Genomic DNA, 22,716 nt, shown 5'->3' with positions numbered 1-22,716 from the left:
ACCAGCAGAGCTCAGACACTCCCAGTGGTCAGTCTGTCCATCCGCATCAAACACAGCTGGATTCCATCTTTCTGGTCTGTACATGAACAACAACTACTTTTCCATCATTCTGTTCACAGTCATCTCCATGCTGCACTTTGTAGACCAGTGGATTGTCAGTGTGTCCAACATGGAGCTGATGTTTGGCTCCATGACTTCACTCTGATTGGCTCATTCATCTAGAATTCTGTTGCAGCTGCTGGAGGACAACATTGTTACTTTTGTGAAGAAGGAGCTGAAGAAGATCCAGAAGATTCTGAGTCAGAGGGAGGATGAGGAGGAACTGGAGGATAAAGATGAAGAGCAGAGGAGCAGCAGAGAGTCACTGATGAAGATCACAGAGAACTTCCTGAGGAGAATGAAGCAGGAGGAGCTGGCTGATCGACTGCAGAGCAGTAAGAGGATTTCTCTGAAGGTTTCACCTGCTGGATAAATGAAGATTTACTGATGTCTCAACACATGGAACAACATGGATTCAAATCCTCATCATTCAGGGTTGCATACAGTTTATTAACTCTGATTGTTGTCTTCATTCAGGATCTCCTGCTGCAGTTTGTCGACATAAAGTCCAATCTGGTCTGAAGAAGAAGTTCCAGTGTGTGTTTGAGGGAATCTCTAAAGCAGGAAACCCAACCCTTCTGAATGAGATCTACACAGAGCTCTACATCACAGAGGGAGGAACTGGAGAGCTGAATGAAGAACATGAGGTCAGACAGATTGAAGCAGCATCCAGGAAAGCAGACAGAGCAGAAACCAGCATCAGACAAGAAGAGCTCTTTCAACTCCCAGCTGGAAGACAAGAACCAATCAGAACCGTGATGACAAAGGGAGTGGCTGGCATCGGGAAAACAGTCTTAACACAGAAGTTCTCTCTGGACTGGGCTGAAGACAAAGCCAACCAGAACATCCACTTCATATTTCCATTCACTTTCAGAGAGCTGAATGTGCTGAAAGAGAAGAAGTTCAGCTTGGTGGAACTTGTTCATCACTTCTTCCCTGAAACCAAAGAAGCACAAATCTGCAGCTTTGAAGACTTCCAGATCATCTTCATCTTTGATGGTCTGGATAAGTGTCAACTTCCTCTGGACTTCCACAAGACTCAGATCCTAAATGACCCTAGAAAGTCCACCTCAGTGGGTGATCTGCTGACAAACCTCATCAGGGGGAAACTGCTTCCCTCTGCTCGCCTCTGGATAACCACACGACCTGCAGCAGCAGATCACATTCCTGCTGACTGTGTTGACATGGTGACAGAGATCATAGGGTTCAATGATCCACAGAAGGAGGATTATTTCACGAAGAGATTGCGAAATAAACAGCAGGCCAGAAGGATCATCTCCCACATCAAGAGATCCCGAAGCCTCCACATCATGTGCCACATCCCAGTCTTCTGCTGGATCACTGCTACAGTTCTGGAGGATCTGCTGAAGAGCAGAGAGGGAGGAGAGCTGCCCAAGAGCCTGACTGAGATGTACATCCACTTCCTGGTTGTTCAGGCCAAAATCAAGAAGATCAAGTATGATGGAGGAGCTGAGACAGATCCTCACTGGAGTCCAGAGAGCAGGGAGATGATGGAGTCTCTGGGAAAACTGGCTTTTGAGCAGCTGGAGAAAGGAAACCTGATCTTCTATGAATCCGACCTGACAGAGTGTGGCATCGATATTAAAGAGGCCTCAGTGGACTCAGGAGTGTTCACACAGATCTTTATTGAGGAGAAAGGTCTGTACCAGGACAAGGTGTTCTGCTTCATCCATCTGAGTGTTCAGGAGTTTCTGGCTGCTCTTCATGTCCACCTGACCTTCATCAACTCTGGAGTCAACCTTATGGAGGAAGAGCAGAAAAAGTCTTGGTTTTTTACTTTTTTTCAGAACAGCTCAGTCCAGTTCTACCAGAGTGCTGTGAACAAGGCCCTAAGGAGTCCAAATGGACACCTGGACTTGTTCCTCCGCTTCCTCCTGGGTCTTTCACTGCAGACCAATCAGAGTCTCCTACAAGATCTGCTGACACAGACAGGAAGTAGCTCACAGACCAATATGGAAACAGTCCAGTACATCAAGGAGAAGATCAGTGAGGATCTGTCTGTAGAGAAAAGCATCAACCTGTTCCACTGTCTGAATGAACTGAATGATGGTTCTCTAGTGGAGGAGATCCAACAGTTCCTGAGGTCAGGACGTCTCTCCACAGATAAACTGTCTCCTGCTCAGTGGTCGGCTCTGGTCTTCATCTTACTGTCATCAGAAGAAGATCTGGAAGTGTTTGACCTGAAGAAATACTCTGCTTCAGAGGAGGCTCTTCTGAGGCTGCTACCAGTGATCAAAGCCTCCAACAAAGCTCTGTAAGAACTCTCATTGAAGCAATCACATTTATTTTATATGATAAAATCAAATGAATTTACTTTTTTCCCCAAAAAACATTTATTAGTAGTGCTTATTCAAAAGTAAAATATCTCCTTTGGACCGAATAATGATGAAAAAGAAAATGCACACCCTGTATATTTTTTTCTTCAGACTGAGTGGCTGTAATCTGTCAGAGAGAAGCTGTGCAGCTCTGTCTTCAGTTCTCAGCTCCCAGTCCTCCAGTCTCAGAGATCTGGACCTGAGTAACAACAACCTGCAGGATGCAGGAGTGAAGCTGTTGTCAGCCGGACTAGAGAGTCCACACTGTAAACTGGAGAATCTCAGGTCAGGTTGATTTAAAATCTTTTTTTCACATTCTGTCTTGTTTTCTCTAAGAAGATTTGCGATGTGACTTAGATTCTGATTATTACAGTGACAATTTTTTTTTTTTGTTTTTTTTGTTGCATGTTTGTCATGTAAAAAAAAACCCACAAAGTTTATCTAACAGTATCCAGCTAAGCCTAATGTAAATTTGTTTTGTATTTGAAGGCACATTCATAGTGACAGGTTAACTTTGACAGAAAGGTGAAGGTGCCAGAGTTCAGTGGCAATGGTCACCTGAACTCTGATACTGATACTGGGCTTTGCAAGAGAGGGGGTCTAACTTCAGTCTAACCAACATGCATTATTCAACTAAAGTAAGTAAATGGCAAGAGCGCCTTGCTGACTGGCATAGACTGTTTATAGAAATGGACACAGCCTGGTGTGATGTCACCCAAAGAAAATGACTTACCTCCAGTTTGAATGAAATCAAGCCAATTCAATCACCATTTTTCCCTAATACTGACATCACCATGTTGGAGCCAGACAACAGAGTTGGCTCCAAGTTGGTCTAACCCAATGTTTCTAGGTCAACTACTGCCACCAATCATGTGTAAGTTTGTTTGAAGTCCACACCCCTTCCGCTGAAAGGAAAATCGGGAAAATCTGTCAAAAATTTGAGCTGGGGCCACCGGGCATCACATGCTTTTTTACTGAGGTACCTGATTGGTCAATTTATAACTTGAATAACTTGCGATAAAAAAAACAAAACATGAATAAAGGATTGGCAAGAAGATGTTAAGACAAATGTTTGAGAGCAAGGAGCAGGGGCTGGCACATTACCCAGAATTCCTATCACTATACACTTCTTCACATGTATCCACCAGACGTTTACCAACTCTCTTTTTGAGATTTGAGATGGAGACAATCTTTCTTTTCCTTTGTAACTTGTAATGTCTCCAGCTGAAAGCAGGCAAAATATTAATACAGGTGAACAATATTTTTTGTGTTTTAAATTTCAGTAACATTGTGAGCTGGGTCACACATGTTACTCATGAGCCAAATATGGATCCATATTGCTCTGATATATATATATTCCTGCTGGACAAAGTTAAGGATGTTGTTCATGTTAAATCATTCACAACTGTCACTGAGTGCAAGCATAGTTAGCTTTAGCCTCACCGAAGTTCTCTCACTCTTTCTGCCATGTGTGTTTATTGTGTCTCCAGTCTGTCAGGTTGTCTGATCACAGAGGAAGGATGTACTTCTCTGGCTTCAGCTCTGAAGTCCAACCCCTCCCATCTGAGAGAGCTGGACCTGAGCTACAATCATCCAGGAGAGGCTGGAATGAAGCTGCTTTCTGCTGCACTGGAGGATCCACACTGGAGACTGAACACTCTCAGGTATGGAGAGACCTTGATATGGTTTGCATTCTAGTTGTATAACATTCCCATTTAATTTCACGCTAGTAACGATTATCCTTAAACATGCAAAATTAGCTAAATACTTAAAGAACAAATGTTTACATAGTGCTGTGAAGCATATAAACATAATGGTAATGTTCCTCCCGCGACCCGATCCCGGATGAAGCGGAGGAAGATGGATGAATGGTAATGTTTCCTTTTGCACTACAGTACTTGCAAGGTATTTACTAGTATTCACATTGTACTTTTTTTGTGTACCTACTTGGTACTTGCTGTTTATTCGTGCTGCACTATTTGGTTCATACTTATGTGGTACCTACTGGCTATGTATAACTACTGGGTATTTATCCGGTGTATACACTGGGTATTTATGTGCTGTGTTAAACTATATCACAAAATGCAAAACACTGCAGATGGTATGCATAAACAAAGGTTGATTAAATCTTGGAATTGCACACAGAGACGACCCTTAAAGCTGCTTGAATGTGACATGTCAGGACAGAACTTCACAGTTGATGTTTCCATATGTTAGAATGTTCCTTAATCAGTGTAGAACAATCGGAGGATGACAGCCATGTAATGTCTATGTTTGACTCTTAAAAGAGACTGTACTGCTCTGAACCTCCTGTTCTTTTAGGGCGGAGCCTGCTGGAGTCCAGTGGTTGACTCCAGGTCTGAGGAAGTGTAAGTGTGATTTTTATTTGATTCCTAACAACAAAGCAGTTCACATTCGAACATCTTAAAACAGTCTCCTCACTTATTCACGAGTCCATCAGTGAACAGGTGATGGATCAATAACTGCATCTGGATTGTGTTTGTTTCTCCATCAGATTCCTGTCACCTCACAATCGACACAAACACAGTGAACAGAAACCTCAAACTGTCTGACAACAACAGGAAGGTGACCTTTGAGAAGGAGCTTCAGTCATATCCTGATCATCCAGACAGATTTGATCACTGGTATCAGCTGCTGTGCAGAGATGGTCTGACTGGTCGCTGTTACTGGGAGGTTGAATGGACAGATCATGCTTACATATCAGTGAGTTACAGAGGAATCAGAAGAAAAGGAAACGGTAATGACTGTTTGTTTGGATGGAACAATCAGTCCTGGACTCTGATCTGCACTCATGATCGTGGTTACTCTGTCTGCCACGATAACAGAGAAACATACATCTCCTCTTCCTCCCCCTCTACCTCCTCTTCCTCTTACAGAGTAGCAGTGTATGTGGACTGTTCTGCTGGAACTCTGTCCTTCTTCAAAGTGTCCTCTAACTCCCCAATCCACCTCTATACTTTCAGCACTACATTTGCTGAACCTCTTTACCCTGGATTTGGGTTTAGAGGCTGTCCTGGGTCCTCTGTAGTTCTGTGTGATCAGAGTTAAGGTTGTGGTTCTGTCAGACAAACTTCCTATTGAACAGATTGTTCAGTCAGTTCATGTTCTGTCTCTTCACATTTGCTTTGACTACAAAAAATATTTTCTTCTTTGGATAAACATTTGTACTTTTTCACATGTCTACCTCTTTAATTCTGTAACAAATCTTTAATATTTTATTTGATCAAATTGACTTGTTTCTACCGTATTTATAACAATGTTCAAGTTTAAAAATAGCCAAAATATTTACATTTAGTCATTCATGATGCTGTAGAGAATGTATCTGCTTTCATTTGGCTTTTTCTCCATAAAGGTTCCTCAAACTGCTATCCCAGCTCATTTTCCATGTCTTTAATGATCAAATTGATGTTGTTGGAATACTGCAAAATCTACAAAGATATCCTGATAAGAAGAAGTGGATTATTAACGACTGAATCCAAACTGATGGCATCTCGTCAGGCCTTTGTTTCTGAAGCTTTGTCTTGACTGATCCTCAGTGAAGAAAATATATATATATATATTTGCTGATTGTGTTTGTCTTTCCCAGAGAAAGCTTCGGGATTTCCTGCTGTTGATCTTTGAGCTGAATTTAACATTCTATAAATTAGAAGAAATAGAACCAAAAAGTCTCACCCATAGCCCTGAGAACATTTGTGTAAAAATCGTTTCTTCAGATGACAAATGCTTATTCACTGTGCTTTAATGAAACTGACGTGAGCTGATGCTTTCCGAAGACAATTTGCAAGATTCTAGAAAGTCTACGGCTATGAACTGTGAAAACGTTTTCCAAATTGAACATTTTCAGTTTTAAAAATTTAATTTTAATTGACACATTTATATGAAAAATTATCATTTAAAATTATCATATTTATCTACGAATAAGTTCTTGATGGAATTTTCAATAAAAATAGACAAATATATATATATATATATATATATATACATATACAAGAGTATCTTTCACGAGCTGCTGTTTGTGATTGGTTAGAAGATTCTGCCTCCAAAGAACCTGCTGATCTGTGAGGAGGGCTAAAAAAATCAACAAAAGCAAAGTCTAAACCAGAGAAAAGAAACAAATGGAAAAAACCAAAACAAGAAAGTTTGGTTTTGGTCTGTCATGAAGAAGATTTGTGAAGAAGAACCTGTGAGGTGGTAGTCTGCAGAAAGCTTTGAGCTTCTTATCAAGGGTGTTTTCTGCAAACCTTCAATCTGCAGCAGGATCCAACTAAATGCAGGCAGATTTAAGACCACCCGACTTAAAGACAGAAAAGAACAGCACTGAAGAAGACGAGGTGATATCAGAGCCAGTACTTCATGAAACTTAAGAGGAAAAAGGACAAACTAGCAGCAGTTCAACTGCAGAACATTTTCCTTAAAAACATGCAAATTCTGACAACAGATTCAAGCATGGAACAGATTGCGGAGCAATAAAGGAAAGTTCTTAGAGGAGTATTTATTCAGCATATTTTAAGACTCAAAAGTATCACAATCACTGTTAAATAATAGATGTACACATCATAATCACTGCGAAATGATTATTTTCAGAAAATAAATATACATCGATAAATACATAATAATAAACTGTCAAAAGATTAGAAAAAATAAAATGCTGACTTAGCACATATCAAAGAGAAAGGGAAATAATTTAATGAAATGAAAAATAGCATCATGATGGGATCTATAACTAAGCTGATATTCATAAGATCCTCATATGAATGGAAACTGTTGCTGCATTGCATGAAGGCGTTATTATTTTGTTAGACATCTGATAGATGCGACCATAAACAAGTTGCAGCCTCTCAAACAACAGCTCTATCACAACTCTATCCTCAAAAATCACTTTAGAGTGTTTATTGCCTGTTCAGTTACAGCAGATTAAACACCAAGCTTTGCCTTACAACAGAATGTGCAATGTAATCCAAACGAGTTTAGCAAGTGCCTTTGGTTTACTCAGCGTAAGCTTATAATGTTATACTTTGCTAAATGATTTTTATACTTTGTAGAAATTTTTATTTTTACTTTCCATTAAATTTGCTACATATTTGTCTGTCATTTCATTAATGTCCGCCTCCCCTCCTCCCAAGACTGCTTTGGTAGGGAAGTGTTTAAACACCATAGCCTGGAGTTGTCCCCAGACTGCTACACAAAGAACTGCACATACAGGGTCACGGTGAACAAACGCATCTGGATCTACTCCAGCCGGAAGCCCTAAAGAGCTTCTGAAGAGGAACACTGCTGACAAGTCTGGAAATAAAGAGTGTAGCCCAAACCAAGATGAATGCTTTAAAAAATATAAAGCAGACTAAAAGAAGAAAATTGAAACCCACCTTGACAGCAATAACAGCCAACAGATATGGCAGGGAGTACGCATCACAAAGCCTCAGTAGCGGTTTCCCCAAGGGTTGTGTACCCAGTCCTCTGTCCAGTCCTCTGTTCAGTCCCCATACAAGCCTTTCTGCCTCACTGCAAACCATCCCAAAGTTTGTAAATGATCCTACAGTGGTGAGGCTCATCTCTGATGGGGATGAGTTTGCCTACAGTGATGAGGTGGAGCGGCTGTGCACATGGTGTTCAACACACAACCCACTAGTCAACACGTAAAAAGACCAAATAACTGAAAATAACAAAGACATTCCTCCACTATTCATCAGCAGGGACTGTGTACAGAGGGTGGTAGACTTCCTGGGAGTTCTCACTGAGAAGACCTTAACCTGGAGCACAAACACCACTGGGCTGCTGAAAAATCCCCAGTAGAGACTTTACTCAGGAAAAATAACATCACCCAAAGACTGCTGGTGACCTTCTAGTATCCCACAATAGAAAGTATTTTACAACTGTACATTTGTAAAATGGGTCAGAGGAAAACCTACACAGTTCCTGCTGCCTCAACAGAACAGAGTACATCATCAAATACACTTCACATCCCAGTCACCCCATATTAGACCTTTTGCCTTCAGGCAGACATAACAGGTCAAGCAAAATAAGGGGTTAAAAAAAACTCCAGAACAGTTTTTATCCCAACAGAAATAAATGTTCTCAACATGGCTAAAAAAAATGGAAAATTAATTTCTTGCTGTCAATGACTGCGTGAATCACTTTTTACTTAGCAAGTCATAAATTTGATCCTGGCGACATTATGGTTTTAATGCATAAATGACACACTGACCAAAGAGAACCTATAAATTTTGTTGCACTAGTGACAACTCATATTGTGCAATTTCATTACACATAGATTGAATGTACAGTAGTCCTTCACTATATCGCAGTTCACCTTTCGTGCTCTTGCTGTTTCTCTGATTTTTTTTTTTCAGTGCAATTTTGCAAGTTTTTTTTTTTTTTTAAATAGTGCTCTCTGTTCTGCATTCTGATTGGTGATTGATCTTGTCATCCAACCTCCTCTGCAGTGTCTCCTGATTTGAATTTTGAGAATTTAACAAGAGCGAAAAGTTTGAAAATGTTCATGTTTGTCTGAGACAAGTATATAAAGTGCGCAGTGAGGAGTTTTACAAACTTAAAACATCTATAGTCCTACATTGTGGATTTCACTTATCCAAGGTTATTTTTAGAAAGTAACTAGCGCAGTAAACAAAGGATCACTGTCTCATTCTTAGTACATTTTTTGACCTATTGATGATGAAAACTCTAAAATTCATGTAATAAAATTTTAGATTTTCACATCATGACAATCAAAGTATGTTTTCAGCACACTTCAATCTTTATGCAAGGGTTCTGTATAGAATCCCAGTTACTTTCTCAAACATTTCACAATATTTGACCCATCTTGTCTAAACCCTGAATGTATTTTATTGCACAAGTTCTCTACTATGAATTTCCTTGTGTTTCCTAAGTTTAGAGTTCTCATTAAATCTTTTATTACATACATTACAAAAAAAAGGCTTCTCTCCTGTGTGAGTTCTCATGTGTAACTTGAGGTTAGATATATGAGTAAAACTCTTATCACATTCTTTACAAGAAAAGGGCTTTTCACCTGTATGGGTTCTCATGTGTCTTTTGAGAGTAGATGCATCACTAAAACTTGTATCACATACTTTACAAGGAAAGGGCTTTTCTCCTGTGTGAATTCTCATGTGTCTTTTGAGACTACAAATCTGACTAAAACTTGCATTACATTCTATACAAGAAAAAGGCTTCTCACCTGTATGAGTTCTCATGTGTCTTCTGAGATTAAATTTTTCGCAAAAACTTTTATCACATTCCTTACATGAAAAGGGCTTTTCTCCTGTGTGAGTTCTCATGTGAATTCTGAACTGAGACCAAAAACCAAAACTTCTGCCACATTCTTCACAGACATAGGGTCTGTCATCAGACTCCATTCTTATATTGACTGGAAGATTATTAACACGAATTCTGTCTGTTCTCTTACTCTGATCCATGTTCAGTCGGTCTGTCTTTCCATCTGTAATTGATGTTGATCGTTCATGCTGGTTTCCTTCTTCAACCTGACTATCTGTTGCATTAAAGTTCTGCTGACTGATAAGATCTGATCCACTGTACTCATTTTCCTCATAAGTAGGAATCTCCATCAAGGTATTAGTCTCTTTTTTTAGATCAAGCTGGCCTTCATCTTGACTGATACAGAGCCCTTCTTGCTCATTTTTTATGTGTTTAAGTTCTCTTTCCTCCTTTTTCTCTTCAATCTGTGGAAGTTCCTCCTGCTCCTCTTTAATCAGCTGAGATCCGGGTTCTTCATTCTCCTCTTTAATCTTTGGAGGTTTTGATTCATTTAGGTCCTCTTCCATCTGCGGAGGTTCTGGTTCCTTTTGTCCCTCTTCAATCTGTGGAGGTTTTGGCTCATCATGATCCATGTTGGAGTTTCTCTGGCGGTTGCGGTGATCCTCCTTTTCACTTGCATAATGCTGGGGAAGGACTGCAGAGACAAAGAAGAAACCCATTTACAAAGGACTTGTGCCCTGTAGAGTACCAATAGAAATCTAAATAACCTCAGTCAGAGCCCTGACTGCTAAAGATTTTTATAAAAAATGTAATGTAATGCAAAACTGTGTTTTTTCAATATTTCTAGAATGATTTGATTTGATTGGTTTATTTCAAGCATAGATTGAAAAAATACAGGACAAAACAATTATTTCAAACTCATTAAAGAAAAAATTAAATGTATTGATTAGAAAATAGAAAACATAAATAAAACACACTTATGTCACATTTGGTTCATTAATTTTTTGTGATAATTAACTAAAGTCAGTAGAGTTTGATTGATTGCTTGAAAAGGAGTGGGAAGAAGCGAATTTATATAATTACATCCCTACTTAATTACTTAATTTTACTGTTTTGCATAATTATGTAATCCGGTTGTTGTTTCTTTTCTCTTTTTTTTTTGTAATTCCCAATAGTAAAGTGAAGTGCTTGTTGATTATTGATTAATCTAATCAAACATTATTTCAGTAAATGGTAACATCAATCATATATCATGTAACAGATATATAATACTCATTGATTATCATCAAAATACAAATTCAGAAAAAGAATCATTACACATTGAGATCAAGTTTTAAATTAACAGAGTTCTTATTAAACATTCTCTGAAAGAATTCTTATATTTTTTCAGTAAACATTAATGATTCACACAATATCTAATCATTGATTATCATTAGAACACATAATTACAATAATCCTGTAATCATTGCTACATATTTTCGATCAAGTAAAGAAAATTAATACCATAATGATTGTAAACTTTTCAGTAATCATTACTGCATATTACACAACATAAAACTTACATTTTGAACATATGTGCAATGGAAACACCATAAGCGGCTGGGTGGCTCAGTGGGCTAGGTGAAGGGCTGGCACTCAGGAGCCCTGGGTTCGATTCCAGGGTTGTCCACTGATCCCCACCCAGATTGGGTCCCTAGGCAAGTCCCTTGACGCTGCTGCCTAACTGGGTCCCTGTGCCCCTCAAGTACAGGGTTGTGTCAGGAAGGGCATCCGGCGTAAAAACTCTGCCAAATCACTGATGCAAAACAGTGGGTGCTGTTACTCTGTGATAAGCTGAAAGTGAACGATGTGCAATGGAAACAGCGTCTGATTAGTCAGACTTTTGTTCATGCGTTGAATTAACAAAAGCTTTGTCCTTATCGTTATAGGGCAGTTATGGGGTTAAAAAGCATTTTGGATTGATGACAGAGCTAGCGGTTGCATTCTCTGTGCTCCCCTTTCTTTTTGGATTGGGGGCTTCTACATTGGTCCTACTGAGCCTGGACTGTGACTTGTAATAGTTTGGAGAGGTATGGAGATTCCTTTGATCTGTTTCTCTGACCCCTTTTCTTTATTGTACTCTCATTCTCTATCTCTCTTTTCAGTTCAAAAAGAAATACACAAGAATATTTTGAAAGAAAGTGTAACCTCAAGTATAAATGGGGTTTAAACTAGGGGTGTAATGGATCACAGATAATCCGTGGTCCATACGGATCAGTAGCCACTGTTCGGCACACACGTGCGCGAACACACATCACCACCACCTCATGCGTGCATTACAAGCAATTGTCTGTAAACACAGAATACAATTTGCGTTAAATTCATGTACACCGTCTTTGATAAAGCGTCAAAGTTGCTGCTTGACAGTTTTCCAAAGCTCCCTGATTTCGTGGCAGGACCCGAAGTTCCCGCCACCTGTGGGAGACGCTTCTGTCAAATGCGTTTCTTGACCTTTTCACGGAGAACACAAGTGATTCAAGATTGGGTTTATTTTTTTTAAGAGACAAATAAAAGAATCTGTACACGTCTCCATGTCTGCCTTAAGAGAATCTTTCAGAAAGGAGCAGCAGCTGTCCCGCTGTGGCAGGACAAAGCCGCTGCTCCGTCTATAACAGGGAAGGGAAGAATGACAAGCAAAAGGTGTCATAAGTTCACCAGAAAAAGCAGACAGGGTAGCGTCTCATGTGGACATGTTCTACGGATAATAATAATAATTTTAAATATTGAAATGTTCCCACAATTTCAATAAATCAGTTAGTACCAAAAAATAATGAAAGTTTAATTGTAACCATTTTATTTAGAATATTAAATGGACATGGAATTGGAGGGGCACAAAAAAATGAGCATTTTGGGGGTTACTGCAGACTGATTTGGTAAATTTCAAAATTATTTTCAAGCATTTATTTTTTAGATTTGATCTCAAGACATGTAAATGTCATCAGAAACGACAAGTTTTAGTTATTTGTTAGTGTTGAAAGTTCAAAGGTAATTTGTTTTTATTAATAGGTCTCAATGAGCAAATGTTTAATGTAATATGTGAGTGATTTTTACTGATCCAAAAAAATGATCCAACTGTTACCCTAAAACCGTGACACGATCCAAACCGTGAGTTTTGTGATCTGCTGCATCCCTATATTACACAAATAGACACCTTGTGTATTTGTTAGGGCTGCCACAAACGATTATTTTAATAATCGACTAATCACCGATTATTTTTTCCGATTAGTCGACTAATTGGGTCATGCACAAAGTTGATGTAAAACACAAATCTTAAACATCATTCACTTTAAACTAACTAAAAACTATATATATATATATATATATATATATATATATATATATATATTCACACTAGCATCATTATAGATGAAATGTAAGCTGAATTTGGCCGCAAAAGATGCTAGTGACGATGGCTGAAGATGCTGATAGCCAACTAAAATATGAGTTAAAGGCCAAATTAGCCTAAAAAAAGCCTAAGTTAGCAAAGACAGCTAGCATGTAGCTGAAATAAAAACTCCAAAATAGCCTAAAAAACCTTAATAAATGCCAAAATAGTCCAATAAGCTAGCATAACACCATTATAACTTTCAACTTTACTACACTGACTCCATTTAATATGAAGTAACGACTAATCGACTATTAAATTAGTCGTCGACTATTTTAATAGTCGATTAGTTGTCGATTAGTCGACTAATCGTGGCAGCCCTAGTATTTGTAGCTAAATGAACCCCCTTATGTAACAGTAACGTCTATCCCAAAAAAGGAGACCCTATGCTCATATCTGTTTGATCAGCTGCTGAACAGGACAAAATGAAGAAAAAATAAGTTTGCAGTCATGAATGGTTGCAGACCTTTAGGAGAAAAGAGGAGGTTAGTCTCTCTCATTCTCCAACTGCCATGTATCTGCTTGGCTCCTTGTTGCATCCCATTAATAAACTCTTGTTAGCACCTATCTTTATTTGAAGTGTCTAGATGAGCGCTCTACATGAGATTGTTTTGATTCAGTCTGTTTCAAAAAAGTCTTTCATCCATCATTCTATGACCTTACTGGAGAGAAAAATAGAAGCTAGACCAGGGATAGGCAACTACAGGTTCAGAGGCCTGTGTAGGTAGAAAATGTGCTCGGCCTGTCAGATCGGCTCGGGGGCTGGCGCATAGATGACGTGTAAGATTGTGATTAGTCCGGACTATTAGACCACTGTCGCGTGACACGGGGAATTACACAGACACTTCCGCCATAACAATGCACGGATTCTTCCCGAGTAAAAAACCGAGGAGGTCCGAACAAATACGTTAAGAATCACAAAAGGAGAAGGAATATTTGCAAACAGCCGCAAAAACCCTGACAACGAAATAATCCGATGGAGAGGAATCATCACAGGATAATGATCGTTATTTTAATAGAGAGAAATCAGGCTGGGAAGCATGACGTCTGAGCTAAAGTGGGTGCTAGCGAGTAGCATGCTAGCTTGTTGTTGGTCGCACATTAAAAAAAGAAAGTAGTTATTCGCATGTATTTTTTCTAAATACATCCTGCCAATGTTGAACAGGTCGCACGGACCGGATGAAATCCCGCTAGAATATGCAGCTCACGTTCTGCTCCGTTACACAAACACCGAGGGCCAAAATAATAAATAATAGCCCGAGCAGATCTTAACACTTTTTCTTTTCTTTTTTTAAAAATAAACTTTATTGTAAACGTCAGTTTCAGTACAGAATAACAGCAAATTAGCCAACTCGTTTGTTACAGTTGTGTGACGTCATCACTAGTTGCAGGCCCCCGAGCCGATCTGACAGGCCGAGCACATCTTCTACCTACACCTGCATTCCTGCATGTTTTCCAGCATATCTTTCTCTGGCATGTTCTAATTGGCTGGAAACACCTGAACCTGGTAATCAGCCATGAGTAGGTCCTGGATATCTGGAAATCGTGCAGACACAGTGGACCTCTAGGCCTGAAGTTGTCTTTCTCTTAGCTAGACGGAAGTCAGAAGTAAGCATTTGAGAGCAACAGTAGGTTTTATGCAAAGTTTAAAAAAAAAAAAAAAAAATTACCAGATGACCCCACTTTTAATGTAAACAAGCTAAGGAGAGCGGAAGGGTTAACAGGGTGAGTTTCATATTCAAGAGTTGTATTCAAAACAAAGACATGTAGACTTTGTCTTTATAAATATGTTTCTTAGTGTCTACTCCAACATGAGTAGTTACTGGTCCACTTTCACTTGGATCAGAATGTTCTGGACAGTGGCGAACAGTTTGGGGTCCCCAGGCAAAAAATAAAATGGGGCTCTCTGGAGCGGTTGTATTATTATTGTTATTTTAAATCTTTACTTATAGTGAAAAATGTCAAATAACTTCCTAATTGGCCCACTTTTGGACAATGTCAATAATCCAAATGTTTGGATAAGAATTTAAAAACTGAAATCCCATTTAAATGTTAAAGAAATGTATTTTATACTATAAACATTATTTTTACTTGGAAAAACATTTCAAGTATTAAATTCACTAATGTATTTATTTTTTCCTATCAGAGAAAAAAAAAAAAGATTTTCTGTCTTCTCATTGTCAAATTTAACTAAAGCCGACACATGATCAGAAGATTGCGGGTTTGATTCCCGCCTTGTGTCGAAGTGTCCTTGGGCAAGACACTGAGCCCCACATTCTGGTGGAAGGTCGGTGCCAGTGTTCAGCAGCGGAGCCACCACCAGTGTATGAATGTATCGGTTAATGGGTCTGTAACTGTGAAGCCCTTTGGGCCTCTGAAGGAAGATAGGAAGCGCTATAAAGGTATACACCACTTACAATTTAAAGAAGCAAAAGAAACAAAAACACTTCAATGAAGGCAAAAAACAGTATGGGGTGGCATTACTATATATATAAAAAAAAGAACAAGTGCCAATTTGTAAGAAATTATCTAAAAGCATACAGCCAGTCCTGAACTTTTTTCTTGGCCACATGGACCAAGAGGGGACTATGGTTAGGATTATGGTTACTGTCATACCACCAAATGGTATGCGAGTGCTGTTTCTGCAGCCTGACAAATAATGAGACTTTAACTTTAAATACGTGTGGCCAAAAACTATGGAGAGAAAAAAGTCTCACTCCAATTGATTCTTGACTTGCACGTAAATTAGGATTTGAGCATAACTTGGATATGTGTGTGCGTAATTCTTGATTTGTAACTCATATAATATGTTTTGTGCATAAGTTAAAAAAAAAAAAAAAAAGTACAATTTCTACATGCACAAATTGCCTATTTGGATCTGCGGGAGTTTAAAAGGGTCGGGCACCGCTTGTTATCCCCGTGACTGGGGACCAGCGCTCGGGACAGAGCCCCGTGTTGGAGGCACTGAGAGTGGAGGGGTGGCAGAGAGAAAGTGATCAGTTCTGGGAGATATTTTTATTTTTTTAAGTTCTTTTAAAAAAAAAATCCTTAATTAGACTATTTTTTTTATTTTAATTATCAGGCATATCTTTTTAAGTAAGGAAAATGTCAAGTTTTAACAGACAAATTTGTGTGTGCGTAAAAGGGGATTTGTGCGTAATTTTTAAAGATTTGCATGTGTAATTAGTTTCAAGCTGTTGTAATTTCTATTTGTGCATGTGTAAATTGTATTTTGTATTTTTTTTTATTTTGTAGCTTTTTTACTTTTGCACAAAATGTATTATGAGTTACAATTCAAGAATTACACATGCACAAATCCAAATTTATGCACAAATCAAGAATTACACATGAATAAATCCAAAGTTATGTACAAATCAAAAATTATACATGCACAAATCCAAAGTTAAGCACAAATCCTAAATTACATACACACAAATCTAAAATATGGAGGCACAAATCCTAATTTATGGACAAATCAATTATTTCGCACCCACAAATCAGAGTCTATTTTATCTCCATAAAAAAACATTATGTGTGGCCAAAATGAATAATCATCACTTTTTGTGCTGGTCGCACGAAAATACATGCCAAAAACACTATCCAAAAAAAAAAAAAATGAAGACATTTTCAAAGTTAGAATTTGTTCCCATACCTTTGCCTTTCCTCTCATTTTCTTCCACTTTTCTTATTGCTGAATTTTTACCTTCTTTCAAAATTTATTTTTATTCTGTTCTTGCTTTCCTTGTTTTATCTGTCTTTGGAAGTATGACAAGGAAAATATTGTTTCTCATTTTCTCTCCCTCTTTTTACAGCCATTCATTATTTTTCTTATTTTGATAAACAGCTTAGAATCATGATTTAAAATCTGCTAATGTTGCTAAAGTCGTGTTTTTTTGCTTTATCTCGCTTGTGGAAGTGAACATACCTATAGAGTCCAGCTTGAGTTCTGGCTTCAAGGCGATATCCAGCAGTCTGCGCTGACGACAGAGCTCCTGCTCGTACTGGACGATGGTTCCTTCACAGTGTCTGAAGATTTCTTCAGCAGCAGCAGCTAGTCGCTCGCTGATAAACTCTCTCAGAGACTGAAGTGAAGACATGGTTCCTGCAGCTGCAGAAGATCTTCAGCTCAAACTCACACAAACGCCGCCGTCCTCTAAACAGCAGCAGCTCCGATCATCTGCTAGTCTCTCAATCACAGCCACGTTGTCTTTACGTTCAACACGTATTCACTCATTTACGACACTTTGGAAAATGCTGAGAGTTCCGACACGAACCACGTATCGTCCTTTCTGTCCAAAAACCTCACAAACGTCCGAACTAAACACCACCGTCCGAAGAACACAAGCTAACGCTGCTAGCATGCTAGCGCCTGTCACTCCCCGATCTGTAATGGCTTACGGATACGTTCATGTATGCCCGAATGTTACGTCACTTCCGCTAAAGAGTTTTACAACGTGAGCTTTTTCTTTTTTTTTTAAATGTTAAAGATATCCGAAACAATAACAACAACAACAACAATAATAATAATCTCTTAAAATGTTTATATTAATAAAAATGTTTATAAAAATTAAGATGTTTACTTTATTTTTTTTTTAAACAAAGGAAAAAAATAATCTTTAAAGGCTCATGATCCTGTAAACTACTACAAAGTGGACATAAAATGTTTTCTTTATCGGTTCGCTTGATGGCAGATTACTCCCATTGGGATATATAGAAATGGAGAAAGTGCCTGTGATGTCACCCATGGAAATTGCTTCACTTTTGGTTCCTGCGAAATGAAGCCAAGTTGGTCACAATTTATCTGCATTAGGGGCACTGCCATTTGGAGCCAGTCTACAGTGAGTGGTCAAAGTTGGACTCAGTCACGTTTCTAGAGCAACTATTCCTGCTAACCGGCAGCAAACTTGTTGAAAAGCCAGAACCCTTCAACTGAAAGCGGGCTCTGTTTTTACTGAGGTATCTGATTGGTCAGATTATAGTTTGAATAATTTGGAACAAAGAAAAAAAATGAAAAAATAGAAATTAGAAGATACTAAGGAATGTGTAATGGTTATCCTGACAAACAGAAAAAACTGAATAAGAACTGTTAATTCCTCAAAAGAAGTCTTTGGGATTTTGGCCTCTCGGATCCAGCTCTAATTTGGAATGTGAGGAGGGAGGGATCAAGCTGTCCAGTGATTATAAAGTCTATGATTACTCCCAAAGGTAAGAGTAGGGTTGGGCTGAAATTTTTATATCACAATAGTTTTTTTTTTTTTTTTCAATGTTATTCATCATGATATAAGCCAAATGACTACATTCAAATGAGAACCCTCTGTGGCTCAAAAGAGAAATGTTTAATCATCAGGAAGTTGTTCATTTTAAATATTTATTTACTATCATATTCTCAACATAACAGATGCACAAAGCAACAAAGGAAAACCATCTCACCTCTCAACTCTAACAATATAAGTTAAACAACACAGCCATTGTGCCGTGAGAAAGACATTGCAGGAAAAAGAATAACCGGATCTGGGGAACTCCATCCATCCATCCATCTTCTTCCGCTCATCCCTGACTGGGTCGTGGGGGCACCAGTCAGCAAAGATGCCCAGACTTCCCTCCCCCTTGCCATTGCTTCCAGCTCCTCTGGGGGGGAGCCCAAGGAGTTCCAAGGCCAGCCGAGAGACGTAGTCTCTCTAACGTGTCCTGGGTCTTCCCCGGGGCCTTTGTCCAGAACACCTCTTCAGGAGGAATCTGGACCAGATGCTTGAGCCATCTCAACTAACTCCTCTTGATGTGGAGGAGAAGCGGCTCTACTCTGAGCTCTCCGTCAGTGATCAGGCTTCTCAGCCTATCTCCAAGGGAGCGCCCAATCACCCAACAGAGGGAGCTCATTTCAGCCACTTGTAGTCGGGATCTCATTCTTTCGGTCATGACCCAGAGCTCGTGACTATAGAATGAAGATCGACAGGCAAAACTCTCTCTTCCCAACAAACCGATACAGCAACTGAATAACTGGACACCGCTCCAGTTTACCTGTTGATCTTACACTCTGATCTTCTGTCAATCATGAACAAGACTCCAAGATGCTTTCAGTGCTCCGCATGGAGCAGGAGGACTCTACTGAGAAGAACTCAAAAAGAAGATATGTAAAGCCAAAAGATGAGATAAAGGACAAAAAAGTAGAGGAAAGGCAAGGGAGGGGCAGAAAATAGCCATTCTTTCCTTTTGATAAAAACTTGACAAACTAAAGTAAAAAACAGAAGACAGTAATTTGTTTCAACTAGGAAGACCCCCGGTGACAAATTAGCACGTTTAATAAATTCAGTGGGGGGTTTTTTCGATGAAAAATAGCCTAATGTATATTAAATACACTCGTTTAACATTTCAATGTGATTTCAGTGTTTAAATGCTTATCAAAACATTTAGTTTCTTGACATTGATGCTGTCTAAAAGTTGACCAGTGAAGAAGTGAAACTGCTAAGTCTGCCCATGCCTGTAATGATCAAAATGATCCAATAATATTTGTAACATACACACACACACGCTTAATAGGGACACTTTCGGGTAACCGTTTAAACTTTGAAGCATGTTTTTGGACTGTGAAAGAAAGTCAGAGTGCCCAGAGAAGACAAAGCAACCCCACAAATACAAGGACAGAAAGAGAAAAGACCAGGGGTCGTAACACATGGCCATTAGACAAATACTGTGGTCAAAGAATGATATTTATTAGTAATTTTTGGACAATTTTTCAGCTCTGTGCACGTTGACATGGTGTATGACTGTGACTTCAAAATCCACTTAACAAAAATGGGTGGGCAAACACAACCCTTGTTAGAACAAGAACAAAACAAACAACCTTATGTTTTCAGTCTCAAATGTTAAATACAATAACTTAGTTTCCAGTGTTTGCTTTGAAGTTTTTTAATTGAGACCGATTGAACTATGTAACAAACCAACTAGTGGCTAACTGGAAAAGTTTACTGAGCTTAAGGTATTTTAGAATTTCCTCTTACATTTAACTGTTACAATTCAAAACAATAACATTCAGAGGTACATTTAAAACATTTAATTTTATGAAGAAAAAAAAACTTGTAACAGTTGTTTTAAATTGTGAAACGTTTTTTTGTAACATTACATATAGATTGAAAGGTAACGATCTTTAATTTTATTTTTTATTTGGCATTCGAAGCTTTTAGATGATGAAAACCTGTTTACCTCTTTTACAGTGCATGTTTTCCGCCTCAGGTTCTCCTATATTTCTTTTACAAGAAAAGCACTTCTCATTTGTGTGAGTTTTGGTGTCTTCTGAGACTAGTTAGATAACTAAAACTTGCATCACATTCTTGACACGAAAAAGGCTTCTCACCTGTGTGAGTTCTCATGTGTGTTTTCAGATTAGATTTACAACTAAAACTTTTATCACATACTTTACAGGAAAAAGGCTTTTCTCCTGTATGAATTCGCATGTGCCTTTTTAGACAGGACTTACTCCTAAACAATTTGTCACATTCTCCACAGGAGAAAGGCTTTTCCCCTGTATGAGTTCTCATGTGCATTTTAAGATGAGATATTTGACTGAAACTTGTTTCACATCTTTTACAAGCATAAGGCTTTTCTCCTGTGTGAGATCTCATGTGATTTTTGAACGTAAACCAGTAACCAAACCCTTTACCACATTCTTCACAGACGTAAGATCGGTCATCAGACTCGGTTCTAATCTGGACAGTTGCATTATGTGAAGTTCTTGTTTGTTCACCTGACATTATGCAAGACTGTTTGTCCACATTTTGGTCATGACTTCTCTCCCCTCTCTTCCTCTGATCTTGGTTCTCTGGATCTGTCTCTTCATCTGTAGATGACGTTGATTCTTCAACTTGGTTTCCTTCTTCACTCTGACTATCAGTTATATCAAAGCTCTGCGGATTGTGTAGATCTCCTTCATTGTGCTCGTTTTCCCCATAAGTAGGAATCTCCATCAAGGTATCAGTCTCCTGCTTCAGATCAAGCTGCTCGTCAACCTGAATGATACAAAGCCTTTCTTGCTCCTCTTTCATTTGTGGTAGCTCTGCTTCCTCTGGTTCCTCTTTAATCTGTGCAGGTTCTGGTTCTTCACGTTCCATTCTGGAGTTCCTCAGTTTGTTGCAGAAATCCTCCTTCTCGCTTACATAATGCTGGGGTTGGACTGTAGGTAGACAAGCACAAAGAGCCCTTTTATGTCTTTAAAATAGCTTTATGTATTATCAAGCACCAATAAACAAATGTAAATACCTTAGTCAAAAAGGCTCTACAAATGAACAATTTTAAGAAAGCTTCTCTTTGTTTTCCTCATCCATACAAAAGACACTAAGAGGGAATCCTGGTGTTTTAGTCATCAAACACCATCCATCCATTTTCAAAATAAACTATCCTTTTCAGGGTCAAGGGGCTGATAGAAGAAAGTCGCTAAAGCAACTTTAAAACACAGTACTTTAATCTAAACAGCATGGCTGGGCAATATATATCGATATTACAGATTAATTAGTTGTTTTTGATGGGAAAAATCAAGATTTTTAGCTTCCCAGCTCCCTGCTCTCTTGGGCTTCCATTGATTGGTGTAAAATCAGCCTGCCAGGCTCTTGGAAAGTGAAGACATGAAAAGCCACAGTTTCCAGGGGAACTTATTTTTTCCACAAGGCAGAGAGAAAGAAAAAAACTTGTTGCGCAACAAAATAAACAGACATTTGTCACCTGTTGATGGTAACATCATCCAGGTCTTCCATGCACTGGAAATAATATATACAGTCTATGGTTATTTAGCTTTGAGGCTAAAAATGTTACACGGTAGTTCATACCAAATGCGTCTGGGGCGTCGAGTTCATAAACACATTTTTACAGCAGGCAGAAGCCATCATTAATGCCTAGGAAAAATGCTGCTTATGCTTAAAAAAAAAAAACTGTGTTTGGCCATCAAAAATGTCAACATAACATGCGACTTTTAAAACATGGGTCGATTTATGACATCTTGTGTTGGCTCTAGATCAGGGGTCTCAAACTCGCGGCCCGCGGGCCATCTGCGGCCCGCAGGATGATAATTTGCGGCCCCCGTCTTCATATGAAAGATTACTGTTAGTGCGGCCCGCAAGGCTGATATGAATGACAGTTGTTATGTGCAGAGCTGAATGAACCAATCACAGTGAGGTATATGACTCTGGAGGCGGGACATCGGCGGTCTGTCCAGTGCCTCTGTCTATTATTTATTCCTTCTTCCAGTCAGCTGGGCGAAGGAGGAGCCAGGAAGCAACAAGCGCGATTTGCAGGACCCCGCGAAGGGAATTTGCTGCTCGCGGCTCGTCAAAAAATGTGTTTCTGTCGCCGCGTGTCGAAGGGGCTACCAGCTCCGTCTGTGGATGTCTCTCTCAGAATGAATGAGAGACAGATATGATGTCGAGGAATACGTGTTTTTGACGTGCTGACTGTTCCTAACCAGAACTCCTCAAGCTCCGAGCCACAAACTGTAAGCCCGCCCCGCGCGGCGATCTGCTGCACCCGGGTGTCAGACGTGATCCTGAGCTTGGCTCGCGCCTGCGTGCGCGTGTCTGTGACTTTTAAGGTTCACACACCGGCTGTGTCGGCGCGCAT

The 22,716-nt window shown here is 39.1% G+C and overlaps 3 protein-coding genes across 4 annotated transcripts in view; 1 reads left to right on the top strand and 2 right to left on the bottom strand.

Annotated features, from left to right (window-relative positions):
- Positions 1–378: 378 nt before the first annotated feature.
- On the top strand, positions 379–6,013 carry LOC112139906 (NLR family CARD domain-containing protein 3-like). Its single transcript, XM_024262754.2, has 6 exons — positions 379–434; positions 577–2,374; positions 2,547–2,720; positions 3,926–4,099; positions 4,758–4,804; positions 4,951–6,013. The coding sequence occupies exons 1-6, from the start codon at positions 398–400 to the stop codon at positions 5,502–5,504; spliced, it is 2,784 nt and encodes a 927-aa protein (XP_024118522.2). The 5' UTR covers positions 379–397; the 3' UTR covers positions 5,505–6,013.
- A 915-nt stretch (positions 6,014–6,928) lies between these two features.
- LOC112139902 (zinc finger protein OZF) lies at positions 6,929–19,015 on the bottom strand. 2 transcript variants are annotated; one of them, XR_002918075.2, is made up of 3 exons: positions 17,039–19,015; positions 7,823–10,383; positions 6,929–7,739 (listed from the first exon to the last, which is right to left on the bottom strand). XR_002918075.2 is itself a non-coding variant. In XM_024262750.2 (2 exons), exons 1-2 carry the CDS (start codon positions 17,208–17,210, stop codon positions 9,299–9,301), a joined length of 1,257 nt encoding a protein of 418 aa, XP_024118518.1. In that variant the 5' UTR covers positions 17,211–19,015; the 3' UTR covers positions 6,929–9,298. The 2 variants fall into 2 exon arrangements, 1 of the variants encoding a protein (XP_024118518.1); XM_024262750.2 differs by having other exon boundaries at positions 6,929–10,383.
- A 787-nt stretch (positions 19,016–19,802) lies between these two features.
- Positions 19,803–22,716, bottom strand: part of LOC112139903 (zinc finger and SCAN domain-containing protein 2) — a 6,112-nt gene continuing 3,198 nt past the window's right edge. Inside the window, exon 2 of the mRNA XM_024262751.1 lies at positions 19,803–21,280. Coding sequence (XP_024118519.1) covers positions 20,379–21,280 — 902 coding nt within the window. The 3' untranslated portion in view covers positions 19,803–20,378. The remainder of the gene's footprint in view (positions 21,281–22,716) is intronic.

Source organism: Oryzias melastigma, linkage group LG2, assembly GCF_002922805.2.
Source record: "Oryzias melastigma strain HK-1 linkage group LG2, ASM292280v2, whole genome shotgun sequence".
NCBI classification, from domain to species: domain Eukaryota; kingdom Metazoa; phylum Chordata; class Actinopteri; order Beloniformes; family Adrianichthyidae; genus Oryzias; species Oryzias melastigma.
This window is presented reverse-complemented; position numbering and strand designations above follow the sequence as displayed.